We start from the raw sequence: 18,091 nt of genomic DNA, 5'->3' as shown, positions 1-18,091 counted from the left end.
TAATTATTTAAGAACATAATTTTCAATTTATTTTTAAATTAAACAATTTTTAGGTACATAATTTTGTAATATTAGAAAACAAATAAAAGTAACGATTTGTCTTTTCACTAAAACCTTAATATGTACAAAGAGCAGTTTAAATTACATATTTAATATAAGACGCCTTTTTACGCAAGGTTTCATTTTTTCATAATTATGCTGATAAATAAATAATAAATATAAATAATATAATATTATTTACAAATAATAATAAAATAATTACTGTTTGTCATAAGAAGTGTGATACAATAGATTTAGTCATAGATTCAGTTAGTAAAAATATTAAGAGAGATGTTGAATTAATTTTAAATTTAGAATAAATTAACCAAAATTTCTAATTCACTTTAACTAAATGTTCTAAAGATAGTCAAGTGTAATTATTTGAAGATAAGAATAAACAATATATCTTTATTTCTGCACATAAAAATATTAAGTTGTTCGAATCAGAAGTATTTTCATTACCAATAATAAAACAGAAGGTGATAGTAGAGACCGCTAATGATGCATCTTCGGTTATTGCATATTTCAAGTGTTGTATACGGAAAATATGACGAATAACGGTATAAAAACGCAAGTATATACATACACTTTGGTTGAGACTTTGTGCAGCAATTTTAGGACGAAACAGAATCAAATGCAAGATCATAATTCGAACCGATTGATGTTCACAATTGTATGTTCGAATTGCTCTTTAACGTGCACTATTATTAAAACAAATCTGATATGAAATCATCATCGGCATAGTCACTGTAATCATCTGCTCCAGGAGGTACGAAAATCCCTCCGAGCACACCGGACAAATTTTCACCGAGACCCATCGCCGATGCAACTCCAAACACAAGTCTCATCACGAGTAATCTCATGAAGTTCACTACGTTCGTTTCTTTGCTTTGTAGAGACAACTGTGTTGTCTTCTTTACTTTGCTCTCAACGCATTGAATCTGTCGAGCATTACAGAGATAAATTATTACGAACTCGTAAAGGAAAGAATCATTATATTAAATTATAATTTCTTGAAAAAATATCTATACTTTTTACGTAAAATTGTACACTAATGTAAGATATCTGAATTTTTATTAGATGCTACTAATAAACATTTAATTGGAATTACAAATGATATATAGAACAAGGTATAAATTCTTATGATTATACAAAATTATAATTTTGATTACTTCTGGGATTTATATTTTTTGTCTACACATTTAATAATTTTAAAGTGATTAAATAAATCTTTAACCAAATAAAAATGTCCGATCACGTTTTCCCGTGATCGATGACTAACAAATAGCGGGAACGTACATTCTGATGTCACAATTAATTTATCGAATATGAAGATTAAGTATATTCAGGGATTACTTACGCTGATACAAACAATGAGGATTACAGCTAAGGCGAGCGTAACTCTCATCTTGCACTTCCGATGTATTAATCACTTCCTGCGAATATCAGTGAATGCCTTAACGATCGTTGATGTGTTTTCTTTGTATTTTATGTTTTGTTTCCCGCCGATTCGTTTGTAAGTATCGATGGGATCGTTTCAACTGACCACGCAGAGTGAGCAACGAGAACTGGACTGAACAACGTTTCCGCGGGAGAAACTCGTTCGGTTCCTATTCTCGTTAAACCTTGATGCTAATAGAGCACAGGTCGTAACATACAATCGAACAGGTGAACGATGGGGACAAAGTAAAATAAGTGGCATGATCGCAGAAGTTATTCTACGCTAACGGTACACGACGAAAAAAGGCATCCAGGCCATCTCTTCAGGTTACGCGATACGTGCTCGGCCACTGGCCCACTGTGTGTATAGTCACGGCTACGGCTGTTAGAGGATCTATTCGAATTGAGCGCGTGAAAGAAAAGATATACATATGTAAGTATTTATGAATATGTACAGTGGGAACAAAAAGTATTTGCACTTTCATAAAAACTAATAACTAGAATAGTGAAATCACTAAATGGCAGGCAGCAAGGTGCGTGAATGATCTTTTTATCAGGTTCTAAAGTACATGATACGACATTTAATATATTTCGATCTAATTAATAGTATGTAAATACTGTAACAAATATGGTGGTGTGCAAATACTTCTTGGAGCTATTGTATGAGCATTCTCTTAGTCTGTCAAAGTATGCATTTTACATATTGTTCTAAAGGCTAGTATATATGTAGCTGTTAGGAAACGATAGTCGTTTTATAAATTTCAAATTTCATTGATATTTGACATTAATATAGGGAAGAAAATATTTGTAATAATTTTCTTAGTAACTCTTGTTAAATTACCATCTAAAAAACGAATTGTTATATCGAATGTAATATAACTAATAAGAATAAGGAAATTAATACGAAGAATACCAAAAACGTCATACATTAATGAAAAACGGTTTTTGGTTGAAATGAACACAGACTCACCATTTACACATTGTAAGACCTATAATCTAAAATGTGTATTTATGCTTCGTTTGATGCCAAGAATTGAACCGAACGTGAGGATATTACATATTAAAAACGATTCAAGAATTTGGCCTGAAGTATGGGTATTATTGCTGACACGAATTGTTGCTTTTCTATTACTGTTTTTTACGGAAATCAAAGATACAAAGATATTACTAAGCAAGCAATATTTTACAATCTTCGATATTGTAACATTATGATGAGCAATATCTTGAAAATTTTGAAAAGGATGAAAAAATACACGCTTACCTCTAAAACCAAATATAAAGACAATTTTGTTAATATAGAATTAATTGATAACGTAATAAATTGTAAAATTGTTTTTTCTTGTAATTTTCATATGATCAGTATAGATTTATAATACATCATAAAAAATTATATATGAAAAAATGATGTATGAACTAAAATGTAAATATACGTGACAGACCATAAAATTATTTATAACTTTTTATTTTCATTCGATCGATATCTGTAAGCGTGGTCAATTTTATGGTTCACTGTCGTCACTATACCATTATTGATTGTGCTTAGAATGGTGGTTTCATTACCATTCAATCGTTTGCGATCGTTAAATTGTTCTTCAATCATTTGTCGTCATAATGAGTCTTACCTGTCTACCATGTAGGTTTGTCGGACAAAGAATAGAGTTAATGAATGTTAACAGATTATTTTTTGAAAATTTTTACTACGGGTTTATACATCAAATATCGATAAATTTATCGATATTTAAAATTTGTAAAATAATGGAAATAATAATAATAATGGTTTATTAGCACTAGTAACTTGTAACTTGTGACTTATAAAATATCTCTATACAATAATAATAATTCAATGGTGAAAGATGAATCAGCAGCGTGAATATAAAAAATATAAAACTTTCCTACTTTCACTTTTATCTATCCAGTACTTCTTCCATCTCAAGTTAATGCATCCTCTGGAACCATCAAGCATGTATCAATAGACAGAAATAGATGATCACCAACATAGTGGAGAATCGATTGGTTTAAAACGATTGAATGGAAATGAAAGTCGTTCAGAAGTAGCGGCTGTGACAATGGCCGAGGTACGATCACCTCGACGACGATGCTAATGACAAGGTTCGATTTGCGGTGAAAGACGAAGGACAGCCAGCAGGAGGATTCAGCTGGGGTTTCCTTTGGAATCGGCGATTGGGCGAACACGGGGAGCTTGTAATGAAAGGCAGGATGCGCTCGGGACCGGACGTGATGTTCTTCGCATACAGAAACAGTTCCAGAAACGAAGGAAACACCGTCGCATGGACTATGATGATTGGTACCCCTCCATCAAGATAACCGTGTCCTAAGTATGGCATGGTAAGAAGACGACACCGGATAGGTTTTTATGCCTTCTCAACTGTTTGTGCATTTATTTATGACGCGATACTAATTTCGTTCTGATCAAGCCGGAGATTGCTGGTCTTTTAAGATCTTCCTAGGGTTTTATATTTTATTGTCAGGGCACGTTGTTAAATGTATTTGCATGGAAACATAACCTAAGAACGTATCTTTTTGCCTGGAATTTTAATTTTCTTTTATTTGGAACTTTCTGAAATCGAATTTTGACGTTTCGTTTGATTTTGAATTTAAATAAGGGCTTGATCAAGGTCTTTTTGCACAATCAAACTGATATTAATAGTTTTACAAGTATTACAAATTACAAGTCATCTGATTATCCTATTTAGTGAAAAATTATAAAATCATAAGGAAGAAGTTTAGAACTTATTGCTTCTAACTTGTTAATTTTGTTTTAAATCTTATTAATGTTAATGTTTTAAATCTTATTAACAGTAAATTAAGACATAATTAATCAGGGCAGGGACTACAAAGTGGATAATAAATTATGTAAGAAAAGCAAATAGTAAATCGGTGATTGAAATGCTGCGTGCATTCAACCGTAAGGAAGATTTTTGCTGGGAAAAACGATAGAATAAAATGAAACGATCAATACCTATCAACGAGACTTTCTGTTGCAACCTATACAGGTGAACATAGAATGAAGTAAACGCGCGTTAAGAGTTCATAGACCCAGTCAGCCTATTATTTCAGTTTATGCATTTGAATTTGCGCGTGTCAATTGGACGACATGTAAATACTATGTGTTTTACATTTCTTGATGCTGTTTTACACATTCTCTTGAAAATGTTGTATCTCTTTTGTATGAATAATACGATTCTTTTTTTACGAATGCTGCAATTTTAATCGACTTTTAATCGAATAATACGATGTTTATTATAAAGTTAAGATTGTGAATGATTATATGAATTAAATGATAGAAGATTACAGTACAAATTATATGAATGATATTTAATCGAGTAATACGATTATTATAGTAAACGGATATTTATGTAGAATTAAGATAATTCATGCAAATTACGAATGTACATTCACATATTTAGGCATTATGTTTTATACAAACATGATGAATTTCTTATGCTAATAAACGCAGGAAACTATTTTACATAAAAAATCAATGATCTAACTTACACCATTCGGATTTTCAGCCAATCATATATACGTATACGAAAAGAAACATATTTCCTTATCTTCACAGACTCTTATGATTCTTCCTGCATCCCATTCAGACTCCGGAAGTAGCGGCCACGTCACCGTGTTTCCCAGAAATACAAAATTCATATTACGTCAATTTAAAAATCGATTATTATTGACAGAAGATCGTTTTCTCGTGACGTGCGTGCGTTAATGGGATACGTGTCGCCAAGCGTAAAACAATAGCACGGGTTTCTGTCCTTCTCTGATTCAGCGCTAGGAATCGGTTCCTCGCTATCCTTCGAGAGAGAGGACCCCGTCTCTGTTAGTGCGTGCTTTACCCTCACCGATGACACTTTGTTCGGGCTCCGCGACAAGTTTCACTTGTTGCCACGAATTTCCATTTTGTCACTTCTCACAGCGACATGCGTTTATCAAACTTCTTTTAACTCTGTAAAATCTCATTCTTACACATATCTTTCTCTTCTTTACTCTCTTTTTCATTTCATTTCGTATTTTCGCGTTACAAATGGAGAAGTGGATCGTTCTTCGTGTAATAGGAATTTCAGTATTGATTTCTTCACTTGGTTGGACTATCATTGTTCATTTGTGAATTGTATGATAAATTGTGAATTTATTAAGACACTATTATTATTCAATTTTGTTCTGTGATTATCATCTCTCGTGATTTATATCCTGTGAAATACAGAATTGGTACAGGATTGTTTGAAGAAATGAATGCGGAGGAAGTAAAGGTTGGATGCTTTCAAGTAGTCATCGTGCTGTTACTTGGCATCAATTATGTCATCGTTGCAATGAGCCACGCGCTCCCGGTGTTTCACAATTATACGCCTAAATTTTATTGTCAGGTAAGTTTCTTTTGTCTCACTTATCTAGGTATTTCTTTTTTCATTAATTATATCTTATATACGTTTCATAGCTTATTAATTTGATCAATTATATGGCAGGTACATATGTATTATAATAGTGATTGTTATAATTCATTCTTTCTAACACTCTTTTGACCTAAATTCAAGTGACTCGTTTATTTACAATCACAGAAATGTCTGACATTTACTATTATTTACGTATGTGTTCTGCTTTAGTTTACAAAGTTTTGAATAATATTTCTGCATAACTACTCTCTATCATTCTCTCACGTATATAAATTATTCCAAATAAAACAGTAAGATATTGAGTGTTCAACTGGTGAATGAGGAACATACATCTTGAGAAATGTCATGAATTATTAATTCGAATAATTCGCTAACTTTTGTCTTCTGCGAAATTTGAGGCTCCTTTTGAATTTCAAATTATTCATTAACTTACTCAAAAACGCAAAATTAATTCATAAATTTACATAATTAATTATATAATTAATTACTCTTATTATTAGTTTTCTTATTGTTGTTTATGTAAGAAACTAATTTATGTAAATAGAAATTTGACTATTTTTTATCGTCCTGCATATGAAATTATATGTATTTATGTAATTAATCATTATTTTCGTAGTGTTATGTAAACGAAATTACTAAACAGAAGTTTCTCTAATTTTCATTTCTCAATGTTTTAATGTCTAACACAGTGTCGAACAAATATTGAATTATTTAGTTAGCATCAGCTACTCAGTTAAAATTTTACAAAACGATTCATTTGCATATTACAGCCAAAGAATGGAACGAAACGAATATATGGTTGCCAAGAGCTTGGCAACGTGACTGTTGCAGTTAACGAGACTTCCGGTCTTAAGGAATCTTCGAGTACAGACTTGTGCTTCAGCAAGTATCAATTTGCAACTGAATTCGGAGAAAATAGCGTAGTAACAGAATGGAGTTTAGTTTGTGAGAAACGGTATTTGACGTTTCTTGGACCGACAGTTTATTACGTCGGTGTTTTAATGGGCGCTTGTATCGCTGGACTTTTAGCAGATCGAATAGGAAGACTTCCGGTTCAAGCGATTTGCCTTTATACTCAGGGCACGATGGCTGTCGCACTGTATGTTGTGCAGGTATAGACATTTTTCAATTTAAACGAAATAATTCAAAATTATGAAGAAAACGAACAAGTAAATTTTAACTTAATTCTTAATTTATGTCAAAAATGAACTAAATTGGAGATTTTATCAAAATTTCTTTTTTAGATATTCTATCAAATTTTATAATTTATTGAAAATGATAACAGAAGATAAAAATTAACTGTATTCAAATAAAAAAAAAGGAAACTGATACGTTATTTCGCTCTTAATTTACATTAAAAATCTATTTGAATGCATATAAGTGGAATAATGAATCAAATAAATGTATTGTGTTAATTAAATCTTTTGTTCGATATGGAAAGTAAAACGAGAAAGAAATAAAGAAACAATCGTTGAATACCAACTTGACGAGAACAATTTCCTTTTTCTTGCTGAATAAAGTGTCCATTTCAGAATTATCCCACGTTTCTGGCTCTTCGAGGACTACAAGGAGTTTTTGTTCAGGGTCTACAAAATTCGACGTACATCCTTTCTTTGGAACTGTTTCCTGTGAAAGCACGGACTTTCGTTGCATTAGTTATGCAAATTGCGTGGGCTATTGGTTTGATGCTCTTAGCCGCACTTAGTTACGTTATACCCGATTGGAGAATTTTACAATTAGCTGTCTCAGTTCCCACTGCTATAACTGTGCTCTACATTTGGTAGATTATTATTGTTTTTAATAGAATGAAAAATAAGATTTTAGTATTGAAATACATCTTTTGGGAAACTATAATAGATATTGCTTTCAGGATAATACCAGAATCACCAAGGTGGCTACTAGCAAAGGGTAAAATCACGGAAGCAGATATGGCAGTGGAACGCATCACGAAATACAATGTCTGTTGCACTAGATCGCGAAGGGAAAATGTTAAAACGGAGACAAACATTTCCGAGAACGCGACGCCGGTTAAACCGGAACGAAAGTCACGTGTTTCGTGTGCAGACCTAAAGAAATCGAAAACCGATAGCGAAGTGAAAGAAGAAGCTGCGAATTTACTAAATAGCAACACGGATGCGGCTCGACAAAAAGTTCAAAGTAAAAGACAAAAATTGTTGAAAAATTCTATCTATTGTTTTCTTAGCATGTTATGTTATACAAGGTATAATGTATGATAGTACAATGTAATATATTGGGTTGTAACATATTCTGCCCATTTTCTCCATTTATATAATAAATATAAAAACAGGGTGAATTTATGTTACCACTCAATAATATAATATCGTATTAATATAAGTCTCCTTTTATAATTTCAAGTATGATAAAAAATTTATATTGGAAATATTCGCTAGATTGGAACCAATATCGTTTTGATGAAGGAAATATGAATCGTTATAATTAAAAATGTACATTATATTAATACGTATATACACTTTTTAGAAACGAGTTTGAGAGAAATATCCGAATACTTGGAAAGTAAGCTGCCTAAAACGGAATCGGAACCGGACTCTGCACAATGTGAGAATGGAGAAACAAATAAGAAGAATGGTCCATCGAAGTCGAAGAGCCATCGGAAGTCGAAATCGATATCACAGTCTGCTGGTAATCAACGACTTTCCATGAAAAATACTTACGACATCGTAGAGCTACGTACCCCAGCGAAAAAAGAAATGTCAAATAAGGATGACGAGAAGAAATTTAGCAAAGTCAAAGAAAAATCTAGTAACGCGCAAACGAAAGAAGAATTGTTAGAACTATTTAAATCCACGCTGTTAAAAAAATATGGCATTGTGATCATTTATCAATGGTAAAAATTTTTCAAAATTTGACCACTTCAAAATTATATTCTTAATATAAATTCATATAATTAGACTGTGAATATTTATGCGAATTTGTTCTTATAAATACTACAGTTTTTTAAACTTGTAATTCATATTATCTGTCTTAGGTTCACGTCTTCTATAGCGTGTTATGTCTTCATGACGCTCGAGCCGAATCTTTGGGCGATCAATAGACACGTCACTTTTGCGCTAGGAGGAGCGTTAGAAATTGCATCTTACGTGTTTCTCTACTTCATATTGTCTAGATATGGCAGACGACTACCGATGTCAGCGTATCAATCAATTACTGGTGCAATTTGCATCTTTTTTGCAGCTATAATTATCTTTTCAAATTCCACCATTACATCCAGTACGTGATTGTAACGAGAAATATTTCGTATTAAAATACGTATATTAAAATTTCTGTAACATATAAAGCGTAGACACTATACATTGAAAAAATTGATTAATTTTCGATATAAGTACCTACTTTGTAGATTCTTACTAATTTCGTATATCATCTTTGTAGATCTCATGAAGACCATTATGTCCTTGCTCGGAAGAGTAGCAGTGATAAGTACCGTTTCCATAACATATTTGTATACGATTGAGATATTTCCAACTGTTGTGCGAGGAACCTGCTTAGGCTTGTGCACCGTTTTCGCGAAAATTGGCAGTTTGTGCACGCCACACATACTATCGGTAAGATTTGCATACTGTGTTTTTAGAATTAAAATGGAACGTATAAAATCACTACTATTAAATTAAATTCAATGCAATACGAATTTTTACTTCCTCTCTAAAATATTCTACTTCAACACGAGTATGTGAAATAAATTATTTAAAAAATTAAATAAAATGTTAAGCTAAATAAAGTTATATTTAAAAAAATATAAATTCACATGGCATGAAACAATGAATACAATTTTCCTTTTTAGGGAGAGCATTTTCCAATAACCATTCCATTAATAATAATTGGAATGCTCTGCTTAGGATCTGGAGTAGTTGCTTTAATTTTACCAGAAACTTTAAGTCAAGTTTTACCTGACGCAATAGAAGATTCCGAATTGTTGACTGTAAAAAGGAGAGAAAAGAAGAATAATGAGAATTTAAATAATGAAGATGCATCTACTACTGAAGATGCTTCAGAAAGGGAGATACTTAGAGCAAAATTATTCTCTGAAGATTGGGTGGACGCAGGAAATGGTATATTAGTGAATTTCTCGGAAAATAAAAATTCTGAATGAAATTTTTAAAGTTTTATATAGAAGAAATTAATGCCACATTTTTATATCGATGAATTAAAACCGACAGTTTGACGATCATTATGATTATTGACGTTCCGTTGCAAAATGTGATTATTTTGTATTATTTATCGCAAAGATTTATTGTTAATTATATCTTTTATTGAGTTGGATTACGTGTAATTAAGGATTTAAAATAATGACTTAATTTATAATTAGAAAATATTTTATATATGAATTTAAATTGCAAGGGTGAAAAATAATATAATATTTTTTATAAATTTATAGCTGTTTTCATAAACATGTATCATTGTGTATTATATTCTTCACGTATATTAGAATTTTCTAACAGTTTATATTGACAAATATTTATTATATGTTAAGTTCAGTATTTAGAATTTTAGAAAAATTACAATACAATCAGTTGTCACTGCCTACCATAAAGTAAATTTATATAATGCTTAAAAGTTAAGACAATGAATTGTGAGTGATATAAATTTCTGAATATTTGCAGTTTAGAGGCTGAAATAACGGAGCGTAATAGTTTATTAGCTCTTTTAGATATATTACAATTCGTATATTAAATAAATATATTTGTATATACAATTATGAAACTAATTTTGAAAAATTTTATGGAAGTAATATCAAACTTCCTCTCTTTCTCTTTATTAATTAGATATCAATATTATATTAATAATTGTATATATCTATATGTCTAATAGGTGCCAAAGTTTGCATTTACTTGTAATAACTTCAATATAAGAATTGAGTATTGTAAAGATAGATTAGTTTTACATAATAATTATTGAAACATACAGATATATACATACTTTACATTACTCTGTCGTAAATATATTCTTTTATTGTCATCTTTTAGTAAAAAAAAGTTTTATTTATACAAAGCTTCATGTAAAAGATGTACAATGTTTCAAGATGAATTAAATTCTATAAATGAATACAGAGAATGGACTTACTAAAATCATTAAAATTCGCATCTTCTATCCTTGTCTTCGATAATTTCCCTTTTTTTCCAGTCTTGAAGCATAAAGAGTCATAAACATTTATGAACAGCTATTCATGTTTCAGCATCGTTCGTCCAAAATCAGATTCTACAAGTGGAGGGCCTTTATTTCAGTTTGTTTTCACAGAATGTTTACAATATTATACTTCTCTAAACTCGATACTTATTATTATTGGAATTATTATAATGTTCTTCGTTTATTTAAGAGAGATTGTTTTTTTATTTATAAAAATGTCTTTTTATAATTATTAGGTGCACGAATAAATTCTTTCAGATTTTTATGCAAAATGGAAGTTTTATTGTTGGATAGAATTTATTTCCACACCTATTATTTTAAGTATAGTATTAAATATTTTTAAGTTTCCTAATAAATGATATATGAATAAATGATATAGCAACAGATAGTAGGAAAAAGGGAGAAGTGTAATCACAGATATATTGAGAACATAGAAAAGTACTTTATTTATGACTTATCACAGCCAAAAAACATAACTAAAACAATTCTGATAAGGAACTACAGTTGTGGACAACATTATATAACGCTATTTTAATATTGTAGTTCTCATGGACCCATTTAATAGTGAGTTTCTCATATATTACTCAAGGAACTTTAGGTTGTACAATACCATTATTCTGAGGATTTGCATGTTGTGTTTGCTCTGCTGCAGTCTGTAACAGTCTTGTTCTACGTCTGGTATAATGTTGCCATAATAAAATTTGCTGATCATCTATAAACTTTGTACATTGAGAGTTTACTACTTCTCTTCTAAAGTGCTCATATTGTAATAAATCTAAGAAATACAAACACATAGGATATTTCAAATACTTTGCATATTCTGGTTCCTTCCAGTATAACAGATATTTAAGGTAATTTATAAATGTTGCATCCTTAAAATATCCACGTTGTGCTAAAACTGAAAAATAATAATTATTAGTATTATCATAACGATCACATTGGTTATTATAACAAATATACTGCTCATTGTCCAAAGTACAATTTAAGTAATTTGGATTTGCAAGACACTGAACAAACTCTAATTCAACTTGGAATCTTAAGCGTTGTTGATCGTCTGTTTCTGGGCCTCCTGAAAAACAAATTATGCATTTAGTAAAAAGTATTGTACTCTACACCTAATATATAATAAATTATCTACGTTTAATTTCAGCATAAACTAACACTTAAATTAAAATTCAGACTAAATTACGATTTAATAACTAAACTTTATGTATAGTAATCTAACCTAAAAATTATTAAAGAACAAGTAAATTACGACTATTATATCTCCCAAAATTTAATTTTAAAGTATATAAATATGAAAGAAATTTTCTCTTCCAATTTAATAACTTAATAAAATAAAACTTGGCTTAATAGAATGTCATTCATTCTACAATTATAATACATGCATTAATAGAAAGAAGGAAAAATAATAATACGATAAGTGTTTTTGGGAAGGAAAAACTTTATTAATTTTAAGAATGGTAAGAACGTAATGAAAAATACCGTTCATTCCAATGAAAGATGGTTTTCTGCCTTTCATGAGACCCGGAGGATCATCCAAACGGTTCATAGTACATTAATTCGTAACTGTCGATTATTTTCAACCACACTGGTTATGGAAACACTAATTTCTTTATGATAGAGAAAACGACGTATAGTTAAATTTCTTTGAAACGTTTGTACAGATTTCCGGAGCAGTTTTTTTACAATTCTTTACGGTTCTTAAGATTTTCGTATACATATCGGAGCTTATTTCGAAATAGGTGAGTCGTATTGTATTGTAAGTTGTAACCACGACCGTGTTGTAAAAGAGACCAGTGGGAAGATGGCTGATACTTATGCGCGAAATTCAGCCAAATGTACGGTTCATGAAATACTGCCTTTAGCGATCAGATGGACGAACTATACACACGTTTCTTTCTCCGGCGCGTTTGGTGCACAATTTTGCCCATAAGCACCGGCGATCTGCATAATCGTCTCTAACTTTATCTGGTATCATAATCTTGTAATGAGTCGGTAATACAGGAAATGACAAGAAATCCTTGGTTTGGTTTTTGATTTAAAAAATTACTACGTGTTAAATCTATGCTACATCTTATTATTGCTCCTACGATAATATTTGGGTATATCAGAATTAAGTTTGAAAGCAAATAATGACATTATTGATAGAAAATTGATACAAAAAAAGAGAAATACGCAATATTAAGAAGAAATACTTTATTACTTAAATTTAATCACGCGTTAAATATTGCAACGACAAGAAATTGTTCATTTACACAAATGTACAACACAAGAAATTCTTAACTGTAAATATAATATATTCGTTACATCTTTCAAGACTTCGGTTCTGAGAAAATTATACTCATTCACACGTACATACATACTTACACATATATCTAGAGCCATTATTACGTAATTATGCCTTTTTTTTATCAGTTTTCGCAATAAGCAATATGTGTTACAATAGTAAGTACACCGGTAATGTTTTAAGAACACTGATCCATAATGAATATTTCAACGTTAAAATAAAAGTAGAGAACCGTTGGAATGTACCTTAATATAAGATAACAGTATTCTCTTGAGAATTATATAATATCTTGTAATTTTCAAATTGCGTGCCATGCCGCAATTTAGCACATCGTTGATTTTGAATAAATAAATTATTTGCAAGCTTCTGAATTCACGTCCTAATCATTATATATACACAATATAATATTGGAAAGACAACCAACCGACAGCGGAGCTAGTCAATTTCAATATGAATGACAGTAATTATTCTGTCGGCAGTAACGTTTTAAAAAAAATGCTATGTTGAATATTCGCCAAATTTTACAATGCTGTTATACGCTACGCTATTTGAGGTAAAAACAAGTCAATGCTTGTTTCATAGTATGTAATTTACATTTTTATACTTTGTGTTTTCCATCCTTATTATTGGACTAGAACGTTATTCTTGCTTTTCTCTTACAACAGTCCCATTTGTGTTCACAGATTCATCTTCCATTTCCCGGTTCCTTGCTTGTTGCCTCAATTGTGCTCTCTTCAAACTGGTCATTAATTGACTAGATTGATAAAGCCAGCTTGCCTACAGATGAGAATCGTGGAAACAATACATACTATTAAAAAAAATATATATAGGTTTTTTTAAACGTACTGGACATTTTTATCTACTTACAATCATAATCATGCAATTCATCAAGATAGGCACAGAGAACACGACAGATATAAAGAGCCCATTGGAATCAAAATATTGTTGCCTTGAGAACAACCTATTAAAATCAAATAAATATATTATCTCAAATACTTTCCAAAATAATATGATAATTCTTAGTAATTTAAAGATTCTTACATCCAGTTAGACGCAGCAACTTCATTGATGCTTTCAGAGAAATATACCAAAAGTACTGCAACATGAACACTTCATTGCGATAACTATGTACAGTAAATAAATTATTTTTAATACGAAATATACTTACACAGAGCAAGGAATAACATAATTTGAAAATTGGCATGGTTTCTTGTCATTAATGCAGTCATTGTGACAGCAATATGGAAAGTTAACAATAATGCAAGCCATGGATCCCGCCATTCAATCTGTTTAATTCAATTCTTCAATGAATTATAATTTAATTCAAATATGTAAATTGCTTGTTTATATGCCCTTTACAATGGTATATGTTATATAATGAAACAAAAATATCTAATAACAATCAGGTATACAAAATACCAGCAAGTTGTTAAGAAAATAAGACAAAAATACTTTCTACACAGTTACGATTTAACATACATATCAATAATTACACATTTATATAATGTCGCATTGTACATATATATTAAATAACGTGAGTCTGCTGTTCGTGTGTATTATACATACTGCCAAATCACGTTTAACGAATGAACGCGGGAACATGTCACTTTGATGATTGACATATAAAACTGGGCCTATAATTTATCCGCATCTAGAAATGAGACGGAAAAACGGCTTGTAAGCCGTGCATCGAATAAGCAAACTGTGATGCATGCACCAAAAATAAATTCTCGGCGAAAATATCGGTCAATAGTTAATATTTATTCTGTATTTCATAGCTGCTATTGCGAGCAAACCCAAGTCAAGCTATACAAACGAGACCGAATAACGAAATAAATTCTTGAAAAATGCAGGTATAATAATCAAATTACCGACCGAAATGGTTGACATTTGTGTCAGTATTTTTACATTGATACTTTTTTGCCAGCGGTACTGAAAATGAAAGTGATCGAGAACGAAAGGGAAATAAGGAACGTCCTTTCAAAAACTAGAACACGTTCAGAGAACAAAATAAATTAAGGGGCATCAATCGTAGACGAATAAAACGGAACTTACGTAGCAAAAATGAAAGTAAAATTTTCGTTACTTACGCTTTGTAAAAACGGAAGAATACCGTCGATCGGAGATTTGACTTGATCCTCCGACATGGTGTAGTTAGTAAAATTCGGGCCACAGCGCCCTACTACAACCTACTTTTGGTCGATTTGGACGCCAAAGGAAATAACGAACAATGTAAATGTAGATAAATGTCGCGAACACGGCAACACACGGAAAAAACAACGATCGTAGAGTCGTAGCAAGAACGATTTCCCGTCTTTCTCTTTCGTTGTTCTCGTCTTTCTCGTTTCGACGCATACACACGACTTTATGGAACTTAACAACGTTACACGTTTGAGACGTACATAGAGAATTCACCGTATGTGCATACAGCGCTATCTATGAGCATGGTGCAGATTTAAATACAGCATTCGCCGTCGTCGATATGATATCGACATTGCGGTGCATACCGGGTCCGATCGAATAACATATAAAAACGTGATTTCTCATGGAAAAATAAAAAAAATGTATAGAATGAATTCTTTTTCATTTTCGGCTTAATTTTCGAGAAAATCGAAATCGGAAATTTATCAAGTATACTTGAGCATGGCTAATTCCGACTCGGACAGGATTAAATAATCGGCAGGAGGTCACTCTATCTGTGAAGATAATGTAGAATAAAATTTGTCCACCTAAGACTTCACTTTAACAATAAATTCACAAATTTATTTTCCTCGGAAACAAAGTGTCTTGTGAGCGAATTTTACCTTCATACGAAACAATCGATTTCTTTGATATTTTATCGGTAAATGTAAATTAATTCAGTAGTTGATAGAAAGCTTGATCTTACGACTCCTTTAATAAAATTGATATTGTAATAATGTAATTATTTTTTTTTCTGTTTGTAGACATGAATTTAAGTAGTCAAAAGACAAAATTAATTCTGGATAATGGTATAAAAATGTGATACTCAGCTTACTTTAAAGTAAACAATCGATTTGATTGCATTACCAAACACTATGAAGAAAACAGTTTCTTCGCACGTATTTGGTGACGTGCTGCGCAATGCAGATATGTATATATGTAAATGTGAATGCGGTAAGTTTAATATAGTCTTTAACCCTTTGATCATCTACTTATTTTTGCAAGAACGAAGAACATAATTTATAATTTTTACTCGAAATGAAAATTTGAAAATCGCTCTACGTCAATCTGGCGTTTTAAAATACAAGAAAGGTATTTTCAAAAATCCTATATTATAGGAAAAATATAGAAATACAATTTTTGCAATATAATTCTATTTATGAGAAGCATTTTCTTACTTACACGCTTTTTATTGGTAAGTTAATATATACAAACACGAAAAAGAAGGATGAAATATGTAAAATCTATTCGAGCCTGTCAATTCCATGTAGAATTTAGAATGGATGATATGCTTGCGTAATCTGAATAATGCAATGCAGTAATTCGTAATGATTATGATTCGTATTGATATGATTATTCTATGTCTGAGCTAGAAGTAAAAGAATCGGAGCGTCGATTTCGAAAACAGAAAAAAATGAAGAAACTTCTGCGATTAGGAAATTTTTTAATTAAATTAAGATTAATAACAAAGATAAGTTGATTTCGATTAGTCCTGGTAAATGTAAATGCAAACGTAAAAAGGTAAACGGTCTCTAAATAAAGAAATTATTTTTTGAACAACGAACCTCGTGTAAATTCATGTTATTGTTAACGCAATTAAAGAATTACTATCTACGATGTTTAGGATATATGTTTCTGTATAATACGTACATTCAATGCATTTATATGGCTATCAGTTCTCCATAAATAAATAAATACGTGTGTCAAAATACGTAATATAACTGTAATGTACGCTTTTCTTCCATTCGATATCTTCTTCCATTATTTTTTTTTTTTATTTAGTTGTTTACATTTTCAATTTGTGGGATTTGGACATTTGGTAGAATTTTTTGGCTGTTTGATATCATGTGGGTGGCTACCCCCAGCGGGGTACCATCTTCGTGTTTGTTAGGTTATATTCTTTATGAGATCTGCTGGGTGTTTCCTTTCTAGTCTTCTTTCTATGCTTGATGTGTCGATCGTTTCCGCTACCAGCCGGTTCGGGCGCGTTGCTATTCTTTCTCTGTACCTTCTTGCACATCTGCTAATCTCCCCCTTGACCGTTGGTATTCTCAGGTCTTTCCGAATGTCCTCGTTTCTAACGTACCATGGGGCGTTTACTATTGTTCTAAGAGTTTTAGCTTGCATTGTCTCTATTTTGCTTATATGGCTCATTGTTACTGTTCCCCATAGTGGTATTCCATACGCCCAGATTGGTTTTGTGATCGTTTTGTATATTTTTAATTTATTTTCTATACTTGGTTTGGATTTTGTCTGTTATTGATTTGATATGCTGTTTCCATGTGAGTCGTATATCTATGTGGAGTCCTAGGTCTTTGACTTGCCTTGTTTGTATTATGTGTCTTCCATTATTAAACGACTAACAATGCCACAATTAATGCAAAGGAAAAATATCAATCGATCGACGTAATCTGACTGTAATAATTACAAGGAATAAAGTGATGCATTACCTTAACAACGACATAACAAAAAAAGCTTCAAAATATATACAACGTGTCATCTTCAAGTCGTGATTGCGACATCGAAGTCTTCGTTCTGCTCGGATGGCTATTTTCTTTTCGGATTG

The 18,091-nt window shown here is 31.3% G+C and overlaps 4 protein-coding genes across 4 annotated transcripts; 1 reads left to right on the top strand and 3 right to left on the bottom strand.

Moving 5' to 3' along the window:
* Positions 1-96: 96 nt before the first annotated feature.
* LOC117213931 lies at positions 97-1,910 on the bottom strand. Its single transcript, XM_033459659.1, has 2 exons — positions 1,400-1,910; positions 97-980 (listed from the first exon to the last, which is right to left on the bottom strand). The coding sequence occupies exons 1-2, from the start codon at positions 1,445-1,447 to the stop codon at positions 747-749; spliced, it is 282 nt and encodes a 93-aa protein (XP_033315550.1). The 5' UTR covers positions 1,448-1,910; the 3' UTR covers positions 97-746.
* Positions 1,911-5,529: 3,619 nt separating this feature from the next.
* On the top strand, positions 5,530-10,404 carry LOC117213961 (solute carrier family 22 member 8-like). Its single transcript, XM_033459712.1, has 8 exons — positions 5,530-5,867; positions 6,665-7,006; positions 7,427-7,674; positions 7,765-8,051; positions 8,394-8,760; positions 8,902-9,143; positions 9,303-9,475; positions 9,712-10,404. Exons 1-8 carry the CDS (start codon positions 5,733-5,735, stop codon positions 10,018-10,020), a joined length of 2,103 nt encoding a protein of 700 aa, XP_033315603.1. The 5' UTR covers positions 5,530-5,732; the 3' UTR covers positions 10,021-10,404.
* Positions 10,405-10,904: 500 nt separating this feature from the next.
* On the bottom strand, positions 10,905-12,889 carry LOC117213962 (mediator of RNA polymerase II transcription subunit 31). Its single transcript, XM_033459713.1, has 4 exons — positions 12,540-12,889; positions 12,034-12,123; positions 11,665-11,952; positions 10,905-11,126 (listed from the first exon to the last, which is right to left on the bottom strand). Exons 1-4 carry the CDS (start codon positions 12,604-12,606, stop codon positions 11,089-11,091), a joined length of 483 nt encoding a protein of 160 aa, XP_033315604.1. The 5' UTR covers positions 12,607-12,889; the 3' UTR covers positions 10,905-11,088.
* Positions 12,890-13,827: 938 nt separating this feature from the next.
* LOC117213963 (transmembrane protein 18) lies at positions 13,828-15,742 on the bottom strand. Its single transcript, XM_033459714.1, has 5 exons — positions 15,435-15,742; positions 14,513-14,630; positions 14,386-14,440; positions 14,212-14,305; positions 13,828-14,121 (listed from the first exon to the last, which is right to left on the bottom strand). Exons 1-5 carry the CDS (start codon positions 15,489-15,491, stop codon positions 13,984-13,986), a joined length of 462 nt encoding a protein of 153 aa, XP_033315605.1. The 5' UTR covers positions 15,492-15,742; the 3' UTR covers positions 13,828-13,983.
* Between the last annotated feature and the right edge of the window lie 2,349 nt (positions 15,743-18,091).

This window comes from Bombus bifarius, unplaced genomic scaffold (assembly GCF_011952205.1).
Source record: "Bombus bifarius isolate JDL3187 unplaced genomic scaffold, Bbif_JDL3187 scf7180000009145, whole genome shotgun sequence".
Taxonomy (NCBI): Eukaryota; Metazoa; Arthropoda; class Insecta; order Hymenoptera; family Apidae; genus Bombus; species Bombus bifarius.
The sequence above is the reverse complement of the archived record's forward strand: the minus strand, read 5'-3'. Positions and strand labels throughout refer to the sequence as shown.

Bases quoted from the DNA above. Each gene is read 5' to 3' on its own strand.
- LOC117213963 (XM_033459714.1), bottom strand. From the start codon at position 15,491: ATGTCGGAGGATCAAGTCAAATCTCCGATCGACGGTATTCTTCCGTTT. The intron at 14,631-15,434 runs GTAAGTAACGAA...TGAATTAAACAG, and splicing joins TTCTTCCGTTTTTACAAAGC to ATTGAATGGCGGGATCCATG. The intron at 14,122-14,211 runs GTAAGTAGATAA...TCTCATCTGTAG, and splicing joins TGAATTGCATGATTATGATT to GCAAGCTGGCTTTATCAATC.
- LOC117213962 (XM_033459713.1), bottom strand. From the start codon at position 12,606: ATGAACCGTTTGGATGATCCTCCGGGTCTCATGAAAGGCAGAAAACCA. The intron at 12,124-12,539 runs GTATTTTTCATT...TTTGTTTTTCAG, and splicing joins ATCTTTCATTGGAATGAACG to GAGGCCCAGAAACAGACGAT. The intron at 11,953-12,033 runs GTACTTTGGACA...ATTATTTTTCAG, and splicing joins AAATCCAAATTACTTAAATT to TTTTAGCACAACGTGGATAT.
- LOC117213931 (XM_033459659.1), bottom strand. From the start codon at position 1,447: ATGAGAGTTACGCTCGCCTTAGCTGTAATCCTCATTGTTTGTATCAGC. The intron at 981-1,399 runs GTAAGTAATCCC...AATGCTCGACAG, and splicing joins TCCTCATTGTTTGTATCAGC to ATTCAATGCGTTGAGAGCAA.
- LOC117213961 (XM_033459712.1), top strand. From the start codon at position 5,733: ATGAATGCGGAGGAAGTAAAGGTTGGATGCTTTCAAGTAGTCATCGTG. The intron at 7,675-7,764 runs GTAGATTATTAT...TATTGCTTTCAG, and splicing joins ATAACTGTGCTCTACATTTG to GATAATACCAGAATCACCAA. The intron at 8,761-8,901 runs GTAAAAATTTTT...TATCTGTCTTAG, and splicing joins ATTGTGATCATTTATCAATG to GTTCACGTCTTCTATAGCGT.